Raw genomic sequence first — 18,632 nt, 5'->3', positions numbered from 1 at the left:
CTAAATCTAAATGTTAAATCTAAATGCTAAATCTAAATCTAAATCTAAATATTAAATATAAATCTAAATGTTAAATCTAAATGCTAAATCTAAATCTAAATCTAAATGTTAAATATAAATATTAAATCTAAATCTAAATCTAAATCTAAATGTTAAATCTAAATACTAAATCTAAATGTTAAATGTTAAATCTAAATGTTCTGGGTGAAACTAAATATTTAGCTAATATGCAAATTCACACTGCAGATCACCGGAAGTACCAAAATAAAAGCTCGAGATGGTCAGACTGTATTTATAGAATCAAATAACGAATTAAAACCAACTTATCGGGGGAAATGAACACTTGAACATACATTAGCGTGATAATAACTACCTAAAATAACGAGAAACATGTTTGGAGAAATTTTGTTTGACGTGTACTTTGAGTTGTACACGTGTTAGATTTAACATTTAACATTTAGGTGCCACATTTAATATTTAGATTTAACTATTTAATATATTTCTAAGTTAACAAATATTGCTGTAAATGTGGTAAAAAGCGACGTCAAAAAATTCACAACACTTTTTTAAACATTGTTTGAAGCTAAATGTGGCAAAATGTTGATGTTATTTTCAGCGTGAGCCACTTTACAAGCGGCACCCCATACCGGAAGGGTTCGACTCGTTGCCGGAGAGGATACGCCGGTGAGAACGGACCAAGAGGAGGCGACGACGGCGCTGTGAAAGATGCCAGAAGCGGGGCAAGCGGGTCGGCATCAGAGCTAGGCTAACGTTTTTCTTGCCAATGTCCACTCCCTGGTTAACAAGATGGACGAAATTAAATTACGGGACATTAACATTAACAGAACATAACCACATGAACAGCTGTATCACGGTGATAACGGAGACCTGGCTGCACGAAAACATCCCGGACCTAGCTGTGGAGCTAGCAGGTCGCACAATCTTCCGGGCAGACTGCACATCACACTCCGGTAAGATGAGAGGAGGGGGTGTGTGCGTCTATATTAACAATAGTTGGTGCACGGACACTACCGTTGTTGAGAGACACTGCTGTTCAGATCTGGAGTTTTTACTGTTGAAGTACAGAGCTTTTTACCTTCCTAGAGAAATCACATAAGTGTTTGTAACTGCTGTGTATATCCACTCGCGAGCTAATGCTAACGTAGCTATGAGCAGGCTGCACGACAGCATCAGCAGGCAGCAGAACACACACCCAGAGGGCTTCTTTATCGTGACAGGTGATTTTAATCACACTAATTTAAAGACTGTGCTCCCCAGATTTTATAAGAACACAAGACATTAAAACAAGGTAGGGCAAAACACTTGATCAGGTCTACACCAGCATTCCTGGAGCCTACAAAGCCTGCCCTTCCCCTCACCTCGGACACTTAGACCATTTTTCCCTGTTCCTGACACCAGCTTATAGGCCCCTCATCTGCAGGTCTAAGCCACAGTACAAGCCAGTGCAGTGCTGGACTGAAGAGGCCACACTATCCTTGCAGGACTGTTTTGAGGACACCATGTGGGAGCTCTTTGAGGATCCAGACATTGAGCACTACACCTCCTCTGTGCTGTCGTACATCAGTTTCTGCTATGGACAATGTAACGACAAGGAAAACATTCCCCAACCAAAACCCCTGGTTTAAAAGCCAACATCAGAGCACTACTCCAGGCCAGGGACACAGCACTGAGATCAGGAGACAGGGAGGCCTACAGGAAGGCTAGAGCGGACCTGAACAGAGGCATCAAGGCTGCTAAAACAAAGTACAGAAAGCAGATAGAGGCCAACTTCACAGAAAACAACCCCTGCTCCATGTGGAAAGGCATCCAGTACATTACGGACTACAAACAATGCCACAACACCCCCTCCCCCACCGACACCTCTCTCCTGGACCAGCATAACACCTTTTTGTCCCGCTTTGAAGAGGACAGCAGACAGGCAGAGGACACACAGCAGACACCATCAGAGCATGACCAGCCCCTCACCATCCAACAACACCAGGTATTGTGTGTCCTGCGTGGCACTGACATCAGCAAAGCACCAGGACCAGATGGAGTACCGGGGAGGGTGCTGAAATCATGTGCTCATCAGCTTGCTGCAGTATTCACCAACATCTTCAATCACTCGCTGCAGCAAGCCACAGTCCCCATCTGCCTGAAAACTGTCACCATAATCCCCGTGCCCAAGTTCTCCGCCATCACAGGGTTGAATGATTACCGGCCTGTGGCCCTGATGCCAGTGATCATGAAATGTATGGAGAGACCGGTGTTACAGCATATCAAGGCCCATATCCCACCTGGCCTTGATCAACATCAGTTCGCCTACAGGTCCAACAGATCCACAGACGACGCCATCTCCATCGCCCTCCACACCGCTCTCAGCCACCTGGAAAACCCCAAAACATACATCAGGATGCTGTTTGTTGACTTCAACTTGGCATTTAACTCCATCAGTCCCAGCCGACTGATTAACAAACTGCAGACACTGCAACTCGGAACCTCCCTCTGTCTGTGGATCAAAGACTAACAGACCCCAGCGTGTCAGGATGGACACCTCCACATCCTCCACCATCGTCCTCAATACTGGTGTCCCTCAGGGCTGTGTCCTGAGTCCAGTCTTGTTCGCGCTGTACACCCATGACTGCGTCGCCATCCATGGCTCGAAAACCCTCATCAAATTTGCGGATGATACAACCATTGTGGGACTGATCAGCAACAACGTTGAGGCTCCATACAGGGAAGAGGTCCAGGCGCTGGCGGCCTGGTGCAGTGACAACCACCTCAACCTCAACATCAGGAAGACAAAAGAAATCATAATTGATTTCCGGAAGACAAAGACCACACTTAGCTCAGGCCTGAGCATAAATGGGGAAGAGGTGGAGCGTGTCGCGAACTTCAAGTTCCTCGGACTGCACATCTCGGAGGACCTGGGCTGGACTGTGAACACCACCCACATTATCAAAAAGGCCCAGCAGCGTCTCTTTTTTCTGAGAACGCTGAGGAGGAACAAGCTCCCTCCACCTCTGCTGAGGTGGATCATCAGCTCCTCACTCCCACGCCTAGATGAGATCTACTCAAGCCGTCTCCTCTGACGGGCCACAAAGATCCAGAATGACCCCGCCCACCCAGGAGACTCTCTGTTCACCAGCCTCCCCTCTGGCAGGCTCAGAGTGATACGAGCCCGCACCAACAGACTAAAACAAAGCTTTCCCTATGGCTGTGAAGAGACTGCTACAGGAACCATGAACACATGGACACATAAGATAACAGATTAAAGTTAAGTGTATCACTCCCAAGTTTTATATTTTATTTGTTTTCTGATTCACCATCTAGTTAAAAATCAGCTGTGTTTTTGTTGCTCAGAACAACAAAAGGACCACAGACAACTTTCTTTATTAGAAAGATTTTTCTTTCCATGATCTGTCATTTCCCCCCATTAACTTTTATTATGGAAACGATTAAAGTCAGAGAGAGTCAAAGTCAGAGTCGAAGACAGATTACAGGGCCACTGCCTACAGTGGCTACAAGCCACTTGGTCCCTGTATGACCAAAGTGAGAGCTGTGTCTGCATACTTGGCGTTAAGTCAAACATGTTCACACTGGATGTTGTCCCAGCGTTGACTCTTGTCACCGATTCTACTTGTGATATTCATGGACAGGCTCTCGAGATAGGGCCAAGGGAAGGAAGGGGTCCGGTTTGGGGATCTCAAAATTGTGTCTCTGCTTTTTGCAGATGATGTGGTTCTGTTGGCTTCATCACACTGACCTCCAGCAAGCAATGGGGCAGTTTGCAGCCGAATGTGAAGCAGTCGGATAAGAGTCAGCACCTCCAAATCTGAGGCCATGGTTCTCTGCCAGAAAATGGAGGATTGGCCCCTCGGTGTTGGGGATGAATTATTGCCTCAAGTGAGGGAGTTCAAGTATCTCAGGGTCTTATTCACAAGTTAGGGTAGAATGGAGGGCGAGATGGATGGGTGGCGAGATGGATGGGTGGCTTGGTGTAGTGTCAGCACCGCACCCCAGACATCTGGAAGGAGCTCAGAGTAGACCCGCTGCCCCTTCATGTCTAAAGGGGCCAGTTGAGGTGGTTGGGCATCTGATTAAGATGGCCTTGGGTGCCTCCCGTCAGAGGTGTTCTGGGCACATCCCACTGGTAGGAGGCCCCAGAGCAGACCCAGAACACGCTAGAGGGATTACATATCTCATCTGACCTGGGAACACCTTGGGGTCCCCCAGGAGGAGCTGGAAAGAGTAGCTGTGAAGAGGGACGTCGGGGGTGCTTTGCTTGGCCTGCTGCCCCCACAACCCAGCCCCAGATAAGTGCATGAAAATGGATGGATGGATGGAGAGTCTGTCAGCAAGAAACACTTTTATATCATTGATCCTTATTTCTATTTAGTCACACATGAGGCTGATAATTCCCGAGCATTAGGTTTGATGAGTTACATCATTTTAACTTACCCTAAAACATTTACCATAATAAATCATTTCCAGTGTTCAAAAGACACCATAAACATATTCTCGGTAATGACATAATGAATTCACATTTCACATTCACATTTCTCTTAAAACATATTTCTTTGTTTCCTCTCTCCTCCCATGGCTTCCCTATGTCTCTCCATGCATTCCTGGGGGGAGGGACTAAAGTGCAACACACACCGCCGCCGTGCGTCAAAACGGCCGCCTCCATTATATTCTATGAACCAACCCACACTGGCGCCAGCCGACGCGCCGCGCCGCTCTGCTTCAGCCCACTGCTCTATTTCCAGCGCGGCCGGTGCTCATGGGCTCTGCTTCAGCCCACTGCTCTATTTCCAGCGCGGCCGGTGCTCATGGCAGCGCTGTGAGAAAAGCCTTTTATGTACATCTCGTCTCGTAGGATCAACTCCGGTTGTTTCAAATTTTTAATAAGACGACTTTGATAAGAAACTCACCCGTGAAATTCAAGTTGTTGTTGCCTCAAAGTTTTTCCTCTTCTTCTTCTGTTACTAGAAGTTGGCAACCGTTGGCAACTAGTGTATGTACAGCCACCTAGCGGGCTGGGGTGGGAAATACACGTCGACGGTGCCGCTGCGCGCCGCTGCCAGTGTGTGTTGGGGGGCGGCACTTGACGGCCACAGCGCCGCGCCGGCAGCGGTGTGTGTTGCACTTAAGACGCAAGAAATAGACTCAAGTGAGGGAAACTTGGATGCAATAAAGCCTACCACAGACTGTGAGATTTTAGCAATCTTATAAGTTTAGTGCAGCTACACTGTGCAACTTGGATCTAATAAACTTGGGTAGGACATCAAGTTTGATGTATGCAGACTGTATGATGACAGCACCTACTGAATCGCAGGCTATGATGTACGATGCAATAGCTTCCCATACGTGCAAGGAGGCTGCACGGGTTATTACTTCTCCAACTGTGAAGCACAACATAGAGGGTCACATTATTAAACAACCTAAAGTTTTGTGGGTACTATATACTGCGGTGTGTCTGTGTTTGCTAACTGCTAGGTTGCTCACCTGGCAGCTGCAACTTCGCTACTGTTTCCTTTCATGCTTCGTCCTTCTTTACGCGATCATGGTAAGAACTGGAGGACACATCATACAGGCAAGGCTTCTGCTGCCACAACTCCACAAGGTTTTCCTCTTTGCTGTGCTCCACACATTTCTTTTAGCGTGTTTTGCCTCCATGACGAGCTGCTATCCATTTGTTTGTTTGGGTTTAGTGCCAGTGCATCATTTCATGCTGCATTTCTATTGGTTGGTTTATAGACGTAGGTCCTCACAGCAGTCCATTTCTATTGGTTGGTTTATAGACGTAGGTCCTCACAGCAGTCACACTGTGAGATGGTCATCCTAAATTTCTGACACTGTCAGAATTTTATCCCAGGCTGTCTTTGATCACTAGACCATGACAAGGGCCATCCTTGAACCTCTCTCTCTGTGCGACATAGGACCACTGTTTTAGAGCCACGACCGAAGATATTGCACAGTTTCTTTAATGATGGTCATATTTCGTCTGGGACAGCCCAAAATTGCACAGTGTATACCAGGCTTTCTCCACACAAACAGTTGTTTGGTTTTAAGGTGCTGCATGTACCTCTGGAGAAAGACAGTTAATTACTGAGTCTCATTCCTCATTACTGAACAAATTATTGCTTGTATATAATACAGAAGATATGAAACTTAAAAAAAATTGCATACTGAATCTCAATATTGGTCCAAAAAAAGGCAGTTAGATGATATTCTCCTATCCTTCAGGCCTACCCCGGACCATACCAGAGCCAGCGTGATTCTGCCTGTTCAGTTGTGGAACAATTCTGGTAAAAGTTAGAGCCGTGGAAAGGACAGCCAGTGAGAGAGCTTTGAGTGGACATGATTTAGATCATCCTGTGCAAAGACCGGTGGAGTTTCAGAAACTTTACAGAGGTTTGGATTGTGCTTCTGTTGTTCCATCAAATCTCTTTGTTAGAGAGAGAGGGCAACCATTTTAAGAAGCTGTATCCTATAAAGCAGATAAGTGTGGACTTCTTAATTCATTTAAGTCTCAAACAGCTGCGTAACTGACTGAGTTAAACATTTATCTACAGGAACACAATGGATTCAGTCAGAGATTTAAACCCAACAATAATCAAGTTTTCCTCCAGTGATATATAAATATAATCAATCAATCAATCAATCAAACAAACTATTTATATAGCGCCTTTCATACATCAAAAATGCAACCCCAAACCCTTTGAATATGTTTCAAAGACATGTTGGCATCAGCCTTCATATTAGAAAATACCCTGTTGTACTGTATTGATATTTGTACAGCCTTCGTCTCAATCCTTGCTTACCTGTTTAACTTTGCTCCTGACAACAGTGGAGATGGTACTAGACACGATTCGAGGTGAGAGGCCGCGGAAGAGCCCTCTTCTTCCATCCACTTTCACAATGTGCTGTGCTGAAAACAAATTAATGTCCTGTCAATTGCTGTTAACTTGTCCAGTGAAACAATATGACATTGGTAAATCACACCTCACTCACCATAGGAGAAGAAGCCAGGCAGGTATAAGACTCTTCGTCCGAACATGGTTGTTCCCACAGTTGGGGGAAGAGGTTCATGTCCCACCTGGAAACAACAGCGACAGAGATTAAACACAACCCCTCTGCTTTTATCAATTACCCGGAATTCTGAAAAACCTCCACGCGTTTCAACCGAAATTATCAGGGTAAAAAACTTTCCCTCACCCCCAAATTTACCCTGGAAAAAGTACGTAGTAGGGAGGTAGGACTTTTCAGATTACGCAGAATTCTTGAGGGGCGGGGCTGTTTGCTGAAGAACACTGATTGGTGGAACACACACTTGCAGCGTTCCGCACTTCCTGGTACGGGCAGCCGCTGAAAACTTGATGTCATTTCTACAGGCTTCACTTCGTTTGTGTTTTGATTAAGGATGGGTACCAAAACCCGGTACTAAATTAGCCTCGGAGCTAAATTATCAAAGACCGTAGTATTGATAAGCGCTACTCGAAAATGACCGGAGTTGACGGCAGCTACACTCGTTACTGTGACATTAAACCTTAGCGAGTAAGAAGCCAATACTTGATCAATACATGTGTTCAGCAAGCATGAACATATTAACACGTAGACAGCGATATTCAATATGCTCCGTCCACACTCTCTCATCCACCATCACTAACGTTATGTCTTACATGAGGACAGCATGCTAGTTCAGCTGATAGTGAATTGTTACTAATAAGCTGAAATGACAGCTGTCTGTATGTAGACCAACTTAGTTTAACACTTATCTTAAAAGACTCAAGTCTTAAGAGACAAACAGCCCCTACTCTCTACACCAGCATGTAACCAGCCAAGCTGGCGGAGCCAAATACAGGGCACACGCCGAATCATCTACGTCATCACGCTAATTTGAATAAATTATCCGGAAATTTGAGGTGCAGAGGAAACGCAAAACACACAGATTACCAGGAATTATTTTATCCAGGTAAACAAATTCCTGGTAATAAAAGTTCCTGGAAAATGGTATCCAGAGGGGATAATGCTTAAACGCCAGCTTGGTGCTTTAGTGATATAACCCTTCCCAGCTGTGGTCCATGTGGCACCTCTAACTTTCTCTGTGATTGATCATTTCAGATGTCACACCTGGATGGTTTTGTCAGATGATGCTGTGATCATAAAGTCATGATTTTATCAGGACACTGCAGCAGCTTAGGAATGACTGCCGGTTGACATGCACCATTAAGGTATGAATGTATTTACATTCAGGAGTGCATTTTCTGAATTTATTTTCTGAATGCCTGTATTATTATGCAGTAAAGGTGATCTCAGGCGGCAGGAGGGGACTGATCAGGAATTGCCTCACCTCTTATCAGATGTTGGCAATTTTTGCCCACTAAAAAGAGGCCGAAGAAAAAGAGATTTATAATGGAATCACAGCGCACTTTGTTTTTGTCTTTCAAAATGGTCATTTTGTCAGATTAAATGATCATACAGTAATAAGTCTTGCTGTCACATGGCTGTGAGACATTGCAGACTACTACACAGTGGATACTGACCAATCGCAGCTTGCTGTCTTTCACAACTTGTGTGTGATATACAGAGGGGATCGGTGAGGTGGCAGAGACCAACTCCAACTGACATCGCCAAGATCATTCCTCTTTTGATCTGCCACACAAGGGCACTCTCAAACCAGGATTGCCAAACATTTTTACCAATCAATTTTCAAAACTTTTCCATAATATTTTGCCCCATTTTCATGACATTATTCAAGTAGTTTAAAACAAGTGATCATTGGATGTGCAATGAATTGGTTTTTCCATAGGTTATAGTTGTTGCACAGAAGGGCTGGGGCGACCATCAACATCATCGACTACGTAAATACGTCGACGCAAATTATTAGCGTCGGTTCAAACAAAAAAAATGGCAGCGTGCAGCGGCAGTAGCAGTGCTGTGCTATTGTGCTATGGCCTACTCAAGTGCTGGAATTTGTTATTTACGTGACAACTTACATCTTATTTTACGTAATGTTAGACATGTTTTGGGATTTTCATGAACATATTTTAAACAACAGCCAAAACAATATATATTTAAATTTTCTGAAACATTTAATTAACTCCAACCCATTTCCAGGCCAGTAAAACAGTTTTTCTAATTTTATAACTTTTCCAGGAATTTAATGACTGTGAGAACCTCGCAAAACAAACTGTAGAAGTGGTCAAACATTGGGAGGGAATGCAAAGACATTCTGGCCTGCTATTCCTTTAGTCAGGGTGTGGTCGTGCTTCACAGATGCTGCATCTGTTGTCTTCAGGGTTGGAAATGAAATTGTTTGTCCACCTGCCACTGTGGCTGGTGAATTCCAAAATCCACCAGCCACTCGATCATTACTATTATCATTTATCATTGTTTATCATGTTGAAACATGTTAAACATGTTTATTTATTTGATTTTTTTGGCTGGTGAGTGAAGCAAATCTAACAGCCATTCGCATATTCTACCAGCATTTGGCTGGTACTATGACACACTATATAGGATAAACTTTAGGTCCAGAGGCCTAACATCTGTTGGATCAGGGCCTCATCAGGTGATGTAATCTGCTTGTCATACACACACGGTAACCAAGTCTATGCACTAATATTCATTATATGACACAACATATGTATTAAGCACCTATGGACCCAGACATTAACATGTCCACATTAGGGGTGGGTATTGCCAGAAAACCCATGATACGATAATATCACGATACTTAGGTCATAATATGATATTGCGATAAGCTGAGTACTGCAATACAATATAATGTGATATATTGAGATTTATAGATTTATTACCTTTTTCCAACTGCAAATTATTTCCCCAAAGGAAAACTTTGTCAACATCAGTTTTACCTCATAAGATAAAGTTTTCAGTCTGTTCATCTGACTTTAATCATTTTTACTGGGGCAAAATGTGATGCAAAGCATATAGACTGACCAACACTGTCATAAAATCTGTCACAAATGTTGCATACACCTGACAAACTGGACTGTTGACAGAACTCCCTCTGCAAGGCCAGATTAAGCATGTGAGCGAAACACTTCACATGCAGGTATCCTGCTAACTGAATGGCAACACCCATGTTAGAAGTGTTGTCTGCAATCCCACATTCTTGTGCTGCGTTTTGCAGGAGGTCTGCAACATTTGCTCCGGTGTGACTCTAATGTATTGCTCTAGTTTGAACAACGTGAGACAGCAGTCACAAGTTCTCTGTGAGATAATGTGCCGTTAGTCACATATGAATCCAATGACGAAGTCCAGGTGTCACAAGTTAATGCCACCCTTCCTGCTGTACTCAAAGATTCCTCAACTTTATGCTTCACTTCTCTGTAGAGCTTGGTTACGGCTGTGTTGGTCAGTGTTTATAGCATGTGACAAAAGCCTACATTCTCAACAACGCTGTATGGACACAGATCTTTGCACATGAAGTAGGTGATGGACTGTGTTATTTTCTTAGCTCTCTCAGAGTTGGATGGTAGTTTTGTCAAGCTAAGTGTGCCCAGTGTTGGTGGATTTTTCAGCAGCGCAGGTTTAGCGTTATCTTGGCCGTCAGCAGCTAACGCTATCTCTGAGCCCTCATGTTTGTAGTATTTTATTCTCATATGACATCGCTTGAAAATCGCATGTGTCATATGCAAGTCTTCCTTTCCGTCCATATTAAGAAATCCAAAATTAATCCAGACGCTTAATTTAAACGCCAGTGGTGCATTTCTGATTTCTTTCTCCATTGCCTCCATCTTTGTTTTGATGAACTTCCTGCCAAATGCTGCTGACTGAGAACTCTGCTGACCTCACCAGGAAAAAAACATGCACACCATCTAGTGGACTGAAAAAGCAATTGATTTTATTATTGTAGTACAGGAAGTTGTATTAAAATGTGTATTTGCAAAAATGAATAATGTATATAATAAAAGATTGATACCTGGCGTCCTTGTATTGATACAATATCGCAACACAAAATACTGTGACACTGTGCTCTATCAACTTTTCCCCCCACCCCTAGTCCATATATCTCAGGCACTGTTCCCCTGTAGGAATGTTCTGGATCAAAACTGGTTTAATTATGCAGCATCTTCTCCAACAGGACAAGGGCGCATTAAAGTTCTTCATGGCCTATTTGGAGTCAAAGAAGTGGCTTTCCATCTAAAAAAACTGGATTTCAACCCTTTGAACACATTTAAACGGGACAATACAAAGCTGTTAATACACACTTTGAGATGTTTAAAATAATGAATAATATAATAATTAATGCTGGAATGTGCATTCTCTGTTCCCACAGTTAACAGATTCAACAGCAGCCAGTGCAGGTCAGAGCAAACAGTGGACACATTTGAACTATTAGACAAACCTGAGAGAAGGTTTGATCACAACACGTCTTTGTTGTAGGGGTGAGTGTACAAAAATCTCTAAACGTTTAGTAATTTTTTTCGTGTAAACGTGTACACGGGTTTCACCGCTGGGTGGTACTATTGCATTATACCAGTAAAGCCCCAGTTATCAGAATACCAACCGAACGGGCCATTTCACCAACGTGCCGTTTTAATAGAACGGAGCACGTAGGCTACTGACCTGTTGCCAAACCCGGTCTCACACCATTTCTTGTAATATTCATAGTTGTTACTGGCCAGCCCTTCACTTTAAAACGGTGGCCGTGTGGGTGTGACGTAGTAGATGTTGTGGGAAGTAAAGCGGCGTATAGAGTGTATGGACGGGAATGCACTGTGAAAATAGTACTGTTCATGCTACGGGTGGTTGCAGTCTGTTTACAGTCTGTTTACAGTGATTAGACAGGCTCCAGTTACAGCATAGTCTCTGTGAGAAGGCCCTGCATTATGTTATGTTATGTTTTCCTGCTGTAGAGGAGAAATAAATGTGCTTCTACACGGACGTCAGTTCTGCATCTTCATTCTTCAAGCAGAGTTGGTCTATCACAGTTAGTCAACAATTAGTATCACCCCCCTCCCGCCTAAAAAAAACCAACATTTTTCGTGTACTAATTTTTCATAACTGTTTATGATCTCAAACACGTGTACATGTGTAAACGTGTATGCGGACTCACCTCTACTTTGTTGACAACCTGGAACTGACCTGGATCACACATGCTGAAAGTCTCGGTAGTAGATTACAACAGTGGCTGCTAATGTAGAAGCAAAAAAGTCAAGGTCCCGAGCCGTGCCAGAAAGCTCGCGACCTCGCTCTTCTCTTCTCAAACAGACTTTCTTTGTCTTCCATTAGATATCAAAAACTCAAATACTCAGAGGTCAAAAAATCACTGGAGACACGTAGAATCAGATGCAACTGAGTTTAATGTGCTCGCAGGCAACAAACACATCACAACTCAATGAGCCAAGCTCCGGAGCAAGACTGAAATTTCTTTGTTTGCGCTCGCTCTTTTATCGTAGAATTTCTGCTGAGTCATCTCTTTTCCTTAAACTTTTCCACTGGGCGCTGATCATAAAGGTGTCACATTTCTGCTGAGTTTTAGTCCTTCCCACCATATCGGTGTCACATTTCTGCTGACTCAGCACTTTTTTAGTCCTTCCCCCTCTAGTGGCAGGCCTTTTTGCCTTTGTTCAGACACGTCTGGACATGCCCAGACATGCCCAGACATGTCCTAATAGTGTAATCTTTTTCTCCCGTCCTACTACTACTGTCTACTATTACACTTCCAGGCAATACATGGTATGGTATGTGTGTGTTTTCAATATATGAATACGCAAACTTGTGTAAAAGTGCTTTGCCATACATGGATACATAAAACATGGTTACATGAACTCCAACCTTAATCAACTTATGCAAAATAAAACATTTACCTGATTAGTGGTTAAATCTTACACTACACTGCATACCACAAGATGGCGGCACGCACAGACGCAGCGGCTCGTAGCTCCTCTCGTTTCCAGTGTTTTTATATGTGTTGTTTTTTATTATTAATGCGGTTTGTCATGCAAATCTTGTCTACAGTCGCCCGGATCTCCTAAGCACTGGATTATGGAGTGAACAATCTGTAAACAATGACTTTATCCAATTGCACAGCATACTGCAGGATATAGCCAGAACACCGGGCTCTCCGTGGATCATCATCCCTGCGGGCAGGAAGAGGAAGCAGTGGAAGGAGAGGAAACAAAAATGCGGCTGCCAGGCTGGCGTCCTCGCGTGGCTGAGAAAACAGCCACACAAACTACCACTTCCCAGCATCTTCCTCTCAAATGCCAGATCCATCGCAAATAAAATGGATGAGCTGAAGCTACAGATTGCAGCAAACAGGCTCGTCCAGGACTGTTGCATTCTGCTGATAACGGAGACCTGGCTGAGTTAGCAGACCGCACAGCCCACCGCCATGACAGAGACAGTAACTCCGGTAAGAGCAAGGGAGGGGGGTTATGCATTTACGTGAATAACAACTGGTGCACAAACGCTACGACCATCGATAGCCACTGCTCTCCAGACCTGGAGTATATGACTGTCAAATGCAGACCCACATATCTTCCACGAGAGTTCACTGTTGTCATGGTGACTGCTGTGTACATTCCACCAAATGCTAACGCTAACTTAATTCTCAGCCACTTGTACAATGCCATCAGCCTTCAACAGAACACCTATCCAGAGGCAGTTCACGTCACAGCAGGCGACTTTAACGACCTACGTTTTTTTGTTAACGGTAGCTTTTTATATGATACTGGTGGCCTACAGTACATAATGACATACTACATAATGACATAGCCACTGAATGACCGGTTATTTAAGCTACTTTGTTTAATAAATGGGTATGATAGTTTATAAAGGATTCAAATTTCAAATAAGTCATCAACCATGTATATGTGCTGAAAATAGCTGCTGAAATTAGCAAGGATTCTTTTTTAATATTTTTTGGAGAGAGAGACAAAGGGAGTGACACGCAGCAAGGTGCCACAGGCCGGAGTCGAATCCAGGCCGCTGTGGCAAAAGCCATATATATGGGACGCCTGCTCTATCCACTAAGCCACCAACATCCCGTCAAAGAGAATTCTGCTTGCTAAATTTCACATGCCGCCTCTCTCTCCCTGGCAGCTTTAGTGGTGTTACTTTTTTCACAAAATACATGTTCATATTTGCTGTAGGGCATTCATGAGCGCCTCCAATTCCACAGGTGTAAAATAAGTTGATCGCTTTTTCTCTCCGGTTGCCATGGTGAATCGAGGTATCGGGGCTCCACTGATGATGGCTTTTTATTGTTGTTGTTGTGAACGCGCTTAACTCAAGGTGTACCTGCTCAGAGTTGATTGAACTAATTCAAATCAGCTGTTCTGGAACCGGATACTCAAGAGTTTCCCATCTCAGGGTAAGTCATCTCAAAGTTCAGGATTAGACTCGGAGTTTGTTGAACCTCCTACCTGGAATACCCCTCTGGAAGTGTACACCTCAACTGTGCTGTGCTACATCAAAAACTGTGTTGACACTATGGCTGCACGATATATCGTTTGAACATCACCATCGCGATGTGCACATGTGTGATAGTCACATTGCAAGACATGCGGTGTTTTCTCTTTTTTTAGAACATGTAAACTTTTGTTTTACATCAGAAAAGCAGCTCTGAAGAGAGCTTTTTGCTTCCCTCGCCTCTCTGAGCACTCAGCAGCCCTTTCCCCTCTCATGCACACACTGCAGTCACACACTGAAAATGAGCGACATGCAAGAGGGAGAAACGGTAAAGGAGGATTTATGCCTGGTTCACACTACACGACTTTTTTGCCCGTTCTGAAAGTCACTATGTCACATTACACGATTGTGAAGTCATAAAATCGTGCCGTGACTTGGCTGACAGACATGACACACTACACGATGGTAAACACCAACTATCCCCGGTCGTCTTTCATGACGTGAGTGATGTCATCGGGTGATCGCGGATGATACCACCGTAGCGGGGCTCAGGAAGAGATGAGACTGCATACAAGGAGGAGGTGAAAAGGCTGTTAGCATGGTGCTCCATGAACAATGTCATCCTCAACACCTCCAAGATGAAAGAGCTGATAGTCGACTTCAGGAGGAGGAAATCTGACATTCAGCCTATTGTCATCAATGGGGACAGAGTGGAGATAGTCTCAGATTTCAAGTTCCTGGGCACTTAGATCAAGGAGGACCTGTCATGGACAACAAACACCACGGCACAGCTGAAGAAGGCACAACAGAGACTTTATTTCCTAAGGATACTGAGTAAGAATACCTTAACATAGAAACTGTTAGTGTCCTTCTACTGTTGCACTGTGGAGACAGTGCTGAGCCACGGTATCTCGCTGTGGTTTGCCAGCTGCACGGCAGCAGACAGAAAGGCACTACAGAGGGTCATTAACACTGCCCAAAAGCTCATTGGCTGCCCTCTTCCATCTCTTGAGGACATTTACAATACATGCAATACACGAGAGCCCACAGCATCCTCAGAAACCCATCCCAACCTGGTCACCACCTATTTGAGCTGTTGCCCTCAGGGAGGCGCTTTAGGACCATCAAAGCAAAAACAAACAGACTGAAAAACAGCTTCTACCCCAGAGCTGTCATTACACTGAACTCTGCGCAATCTTGAAAACACTTGAATATCCACTAAATACTCTACTGTGCAATATACAGCCACCTGTGCAACATTATGCTGTCTGTGCAATATTCCTGTCTTTTTTCACTGTTGCATATAATATACTGGGTTGGGTTCTACTGGTTTTATCCTTCCCTTCTACTGGGACTCACGGATGTAGCTTGCAACCATACTAATGTAAAAGTGTAAATCTGTAATGTAATTTGTTTTGTACAGTTAAGTGACATTTCTTATTAATAGTGTCTTTTTATATTTCTATAGCTGTTGTTTTGCTGCCTCGTTTTTAATGTATATCTTTATTATTTATCTGAGAGCTGCTACCTCAATTTCATTGTACTCGTACAATGACAATAAAGAGATTCTGATTCTGATACTTTTGATTCTGATATTTTATATCATCTGAGAGTTCATGGTGTTGATCAAAAATGTAGATTTTATGTTTTTATTTTTCAGGCTGTTCTAGAGAGTCTAATCAGGTACAGTATCACAGCTTGGTTCTGTAACCTCTCTGTGCAGTTAAAAACCAGATTAAGATCCATACTGCATGGAAAATCACTGTGGCTTTAAAGAGCACATATCCCTGCAGATTATTTATGAACAGGCTACTCTAAGTCAAGCCAATAAGATCATCAATGACTCATCTTATGGCCTGCATACAGAGTACGAGCTGCTACCCTCTGGTAGAAGATTTAGAGTGCCTTGCTACTGATTGAAAAGATATAAAAATTAATTCATCCCTGAGTCTATAAAGCTTTTACACGATGGCAGCTAAAGCCAGAACAGACACTGGATTATGATGATTTGCGTTTTTGAACAGGTATTTTTAGCACTTATTTTTTCATTTTTTCTTTTCATTGTTATGTGTTTATGTGCAATGTTGCATGTTGTATAATGTATTTAATGTATGTATTTAATGGCTGCAGCATGAGTGAAGAGCCCAAGACAAACTACCAAATTTGTGGGAAAGTAAAGTTAATCTTGAATCTTGACATATTTGGATGCGAACAATCATGTAGCCTAATCAAAGGAAACACCGAATTTTGCATGAATGTTTGATAACTAAGGCGATTGTCGTGCTTTTGACCCCCACTGCACTAGACCCCTTTACGGAGAAGAGATTCTCCTGTTACCCGGAAGAACAACACATAGCAGTGGGACCTTTCTACCTGGATAACGACCAGCAAGCCGGTTGTTTATCGTCGCTAGGCTGAATGAGTACATTATACCGTGAGGTGACATTTGAAAGACTCCATAAACAATACAGCCGCGACGTTTTAATACAGTCAGAATGGTTAGTTAGCTAGCTACATCCGCTACCTGTATTAGCAGCTTCACATATAGCAGCGGGTGTGTGATGGCCGTTACTCCCGCTCCCAGCAGCAAAACCGCGGTGTCCACATCCACGGGGGTCGGTGTAGCATCTTGCTCCACACCGACTACCTGACCGGACGGGTTTTCTGGCGAATCCATCTTTATCTACCGATAAGGAGGGAGACGGCTCATCCCCAGTCGTTGTCAAGAAAGACCACTACTAACACGATTTCCGCTTCGAACTTTCAAAATAATATTATCTACGGCATAGATAATTTAAGCAGGGACTAGTAGCGAATAAAATACACTTGTAATAAATTGTACTAATTTATGAGACAGAGCAGGAGCACAGGTCGGTATTATTATGATTATTAGAACTCATTCTGGCAACAACAAAAAATAAAATAAAATAGCAGCCTGTCACATGACAGCGGAACCAAAACACTTGGGCGGAGCTCGTGCCATCACATGAACACACGTGCACACAAGCTGTTTTTTAATTTCGTACAGTCACACCTCTGCCGTATCAAACTGGCCTGATATAATACATAAATGTTAGAAAAACAAAAATATTAGCAACACAACAAGTTATGTTACTGTGGCTTCTTCCTGATTTTGGTCTCCTTTATTTAGGCTAATGATATACAGAGGGCAAAAAGCGTGGAACATTTGTGACAAATACTGTATAAATCACAAGTTTAAGAAAGTATCGTTCAAGATATTAAACTGAATTGAATATTTATTACAAATATGATTTCTGTGGACCGGAAAAACTGAGTATTTGTCGTTTATTTTGTCACTGTGTATACCCCAGGGGCAAAATGCATAAACGACGTGTGTGAACAAAAAACACGTTTATGCCTTTTTCCACACATAAACTGTTAGGTAAAAAAAAGGAAAAATATGCGCACCTCACGCATTCCTCGAACCACATGGCTTTAGTCGAGACAGCCACAGGTGACATGATAAGGAGGAGATTAAATAATTGTGAGACGGAAACCAATGTTTCCACTGATTGTTTTATTATTTTTGAAGGTTACAAGGCTTTTTGTAAAATGTCAATCGAAGTCGCATGTTCAAAGTTAATCTTACATTATTTGTGAGTGAGAAATGTCAGCATTATTTTTACTCACATTCACCTCCCTGTAAGTGATTGTTTAGTGGTATCCCGTGAAGCACTTTGTAATGTCAGTTTCCACATGAGCTCTATGAATGAATCATTTATCATCCTTCTGATTTTAAATAATGATGATGATTAAGATTTTAGGGCGATGATGGTTTGCAGACATGTAATTAAGTAGTGGTAGGGGCACTACAATTATTCACAGCCGTGCATAATGACAGCCGCTCTGGCACAGTTGCAGAACTTTCAGCATCATGCAACACAGTGAAATTGCTCTTTCTTTACTGTATCTCACATTGACAGGTCTAAAGACTAGTTGAGGGGCATACGTATCGATATTAGTTTAGTCATGAATCTGCACAGTTTTATTCATCTAGCCCCTGGATGTTTTAAATTGACATTGCCAACTTTCTTACATACATACATACATACATACATACATATGTTTGATGTAATGCTATATTTTAGTCAAGATAAGATTGGAAATAGCTTTTTATTATTTGTGGAACAAGGTTAATATAAACCCTTGTGTACAGACATATATATATTTATATACATTTTAGGTAGTTCTTATCACGCTGATGTATGCTCAGGCCTATGCAG

The 18,632-nt window shown here is 43.0% G+C and overlaps 1 protein-coding gene across 1 annotated transcript in view; it reads right to left on the bottom strand.

The window, feature by feature from the left end:
* LOC126402577 (mitochondrial carrier homolog 1-like) overlaps window positions 1-17,507 on the bottom strand; it is a 45,167-nt gene extending 27,660 nt beyond the window's left edge. Inside the window, exons 1-3 of the mRNA XM_050064708.1 lie at window positions 16,913-17,507; window positions 7,018-7,102; window positions 6,828-6,934 (exon numbers count right to left, since the gene is read on the bottom strand). Coding sequence (XP_049920665.1) covers window positions 6,828-6,934; window positions 7,018-7,102; window positions 16,913-17,065 — 345 coding nt within the window. The 5' untranslated portion in view covers window positions 17,066-17,507. The remainder of the gene's footprint in view (window positions 1-6,827; window positions 6,935-7,017; window positions 7,103-16,912) is intronic.
* Between the last annotated feature and the right edge of the window lie 1,125 nt (window positions 17,508-18,632).

This window comes from Epinephelus moara, chromosome 16 (genome assembly GCF_006386435.1).
Source record: "Epinephelus moara isolate mb chromosome 16, YSFRI_EMoa_1.0, whole genome shotgun sequence".
In the NCBI taxonomy this organism is placed as follows: Eukaryota; Metazoa; Chordata; class Actinopteri; order Perciformes; family Serranidae; genus Epinephelus; species Epinephelus moara.
The sequence above is the reverse complement of the archived record's forward strand: the minus strand, read 5'-3'. Positions and strand labels throughout refer to the sequence as shown.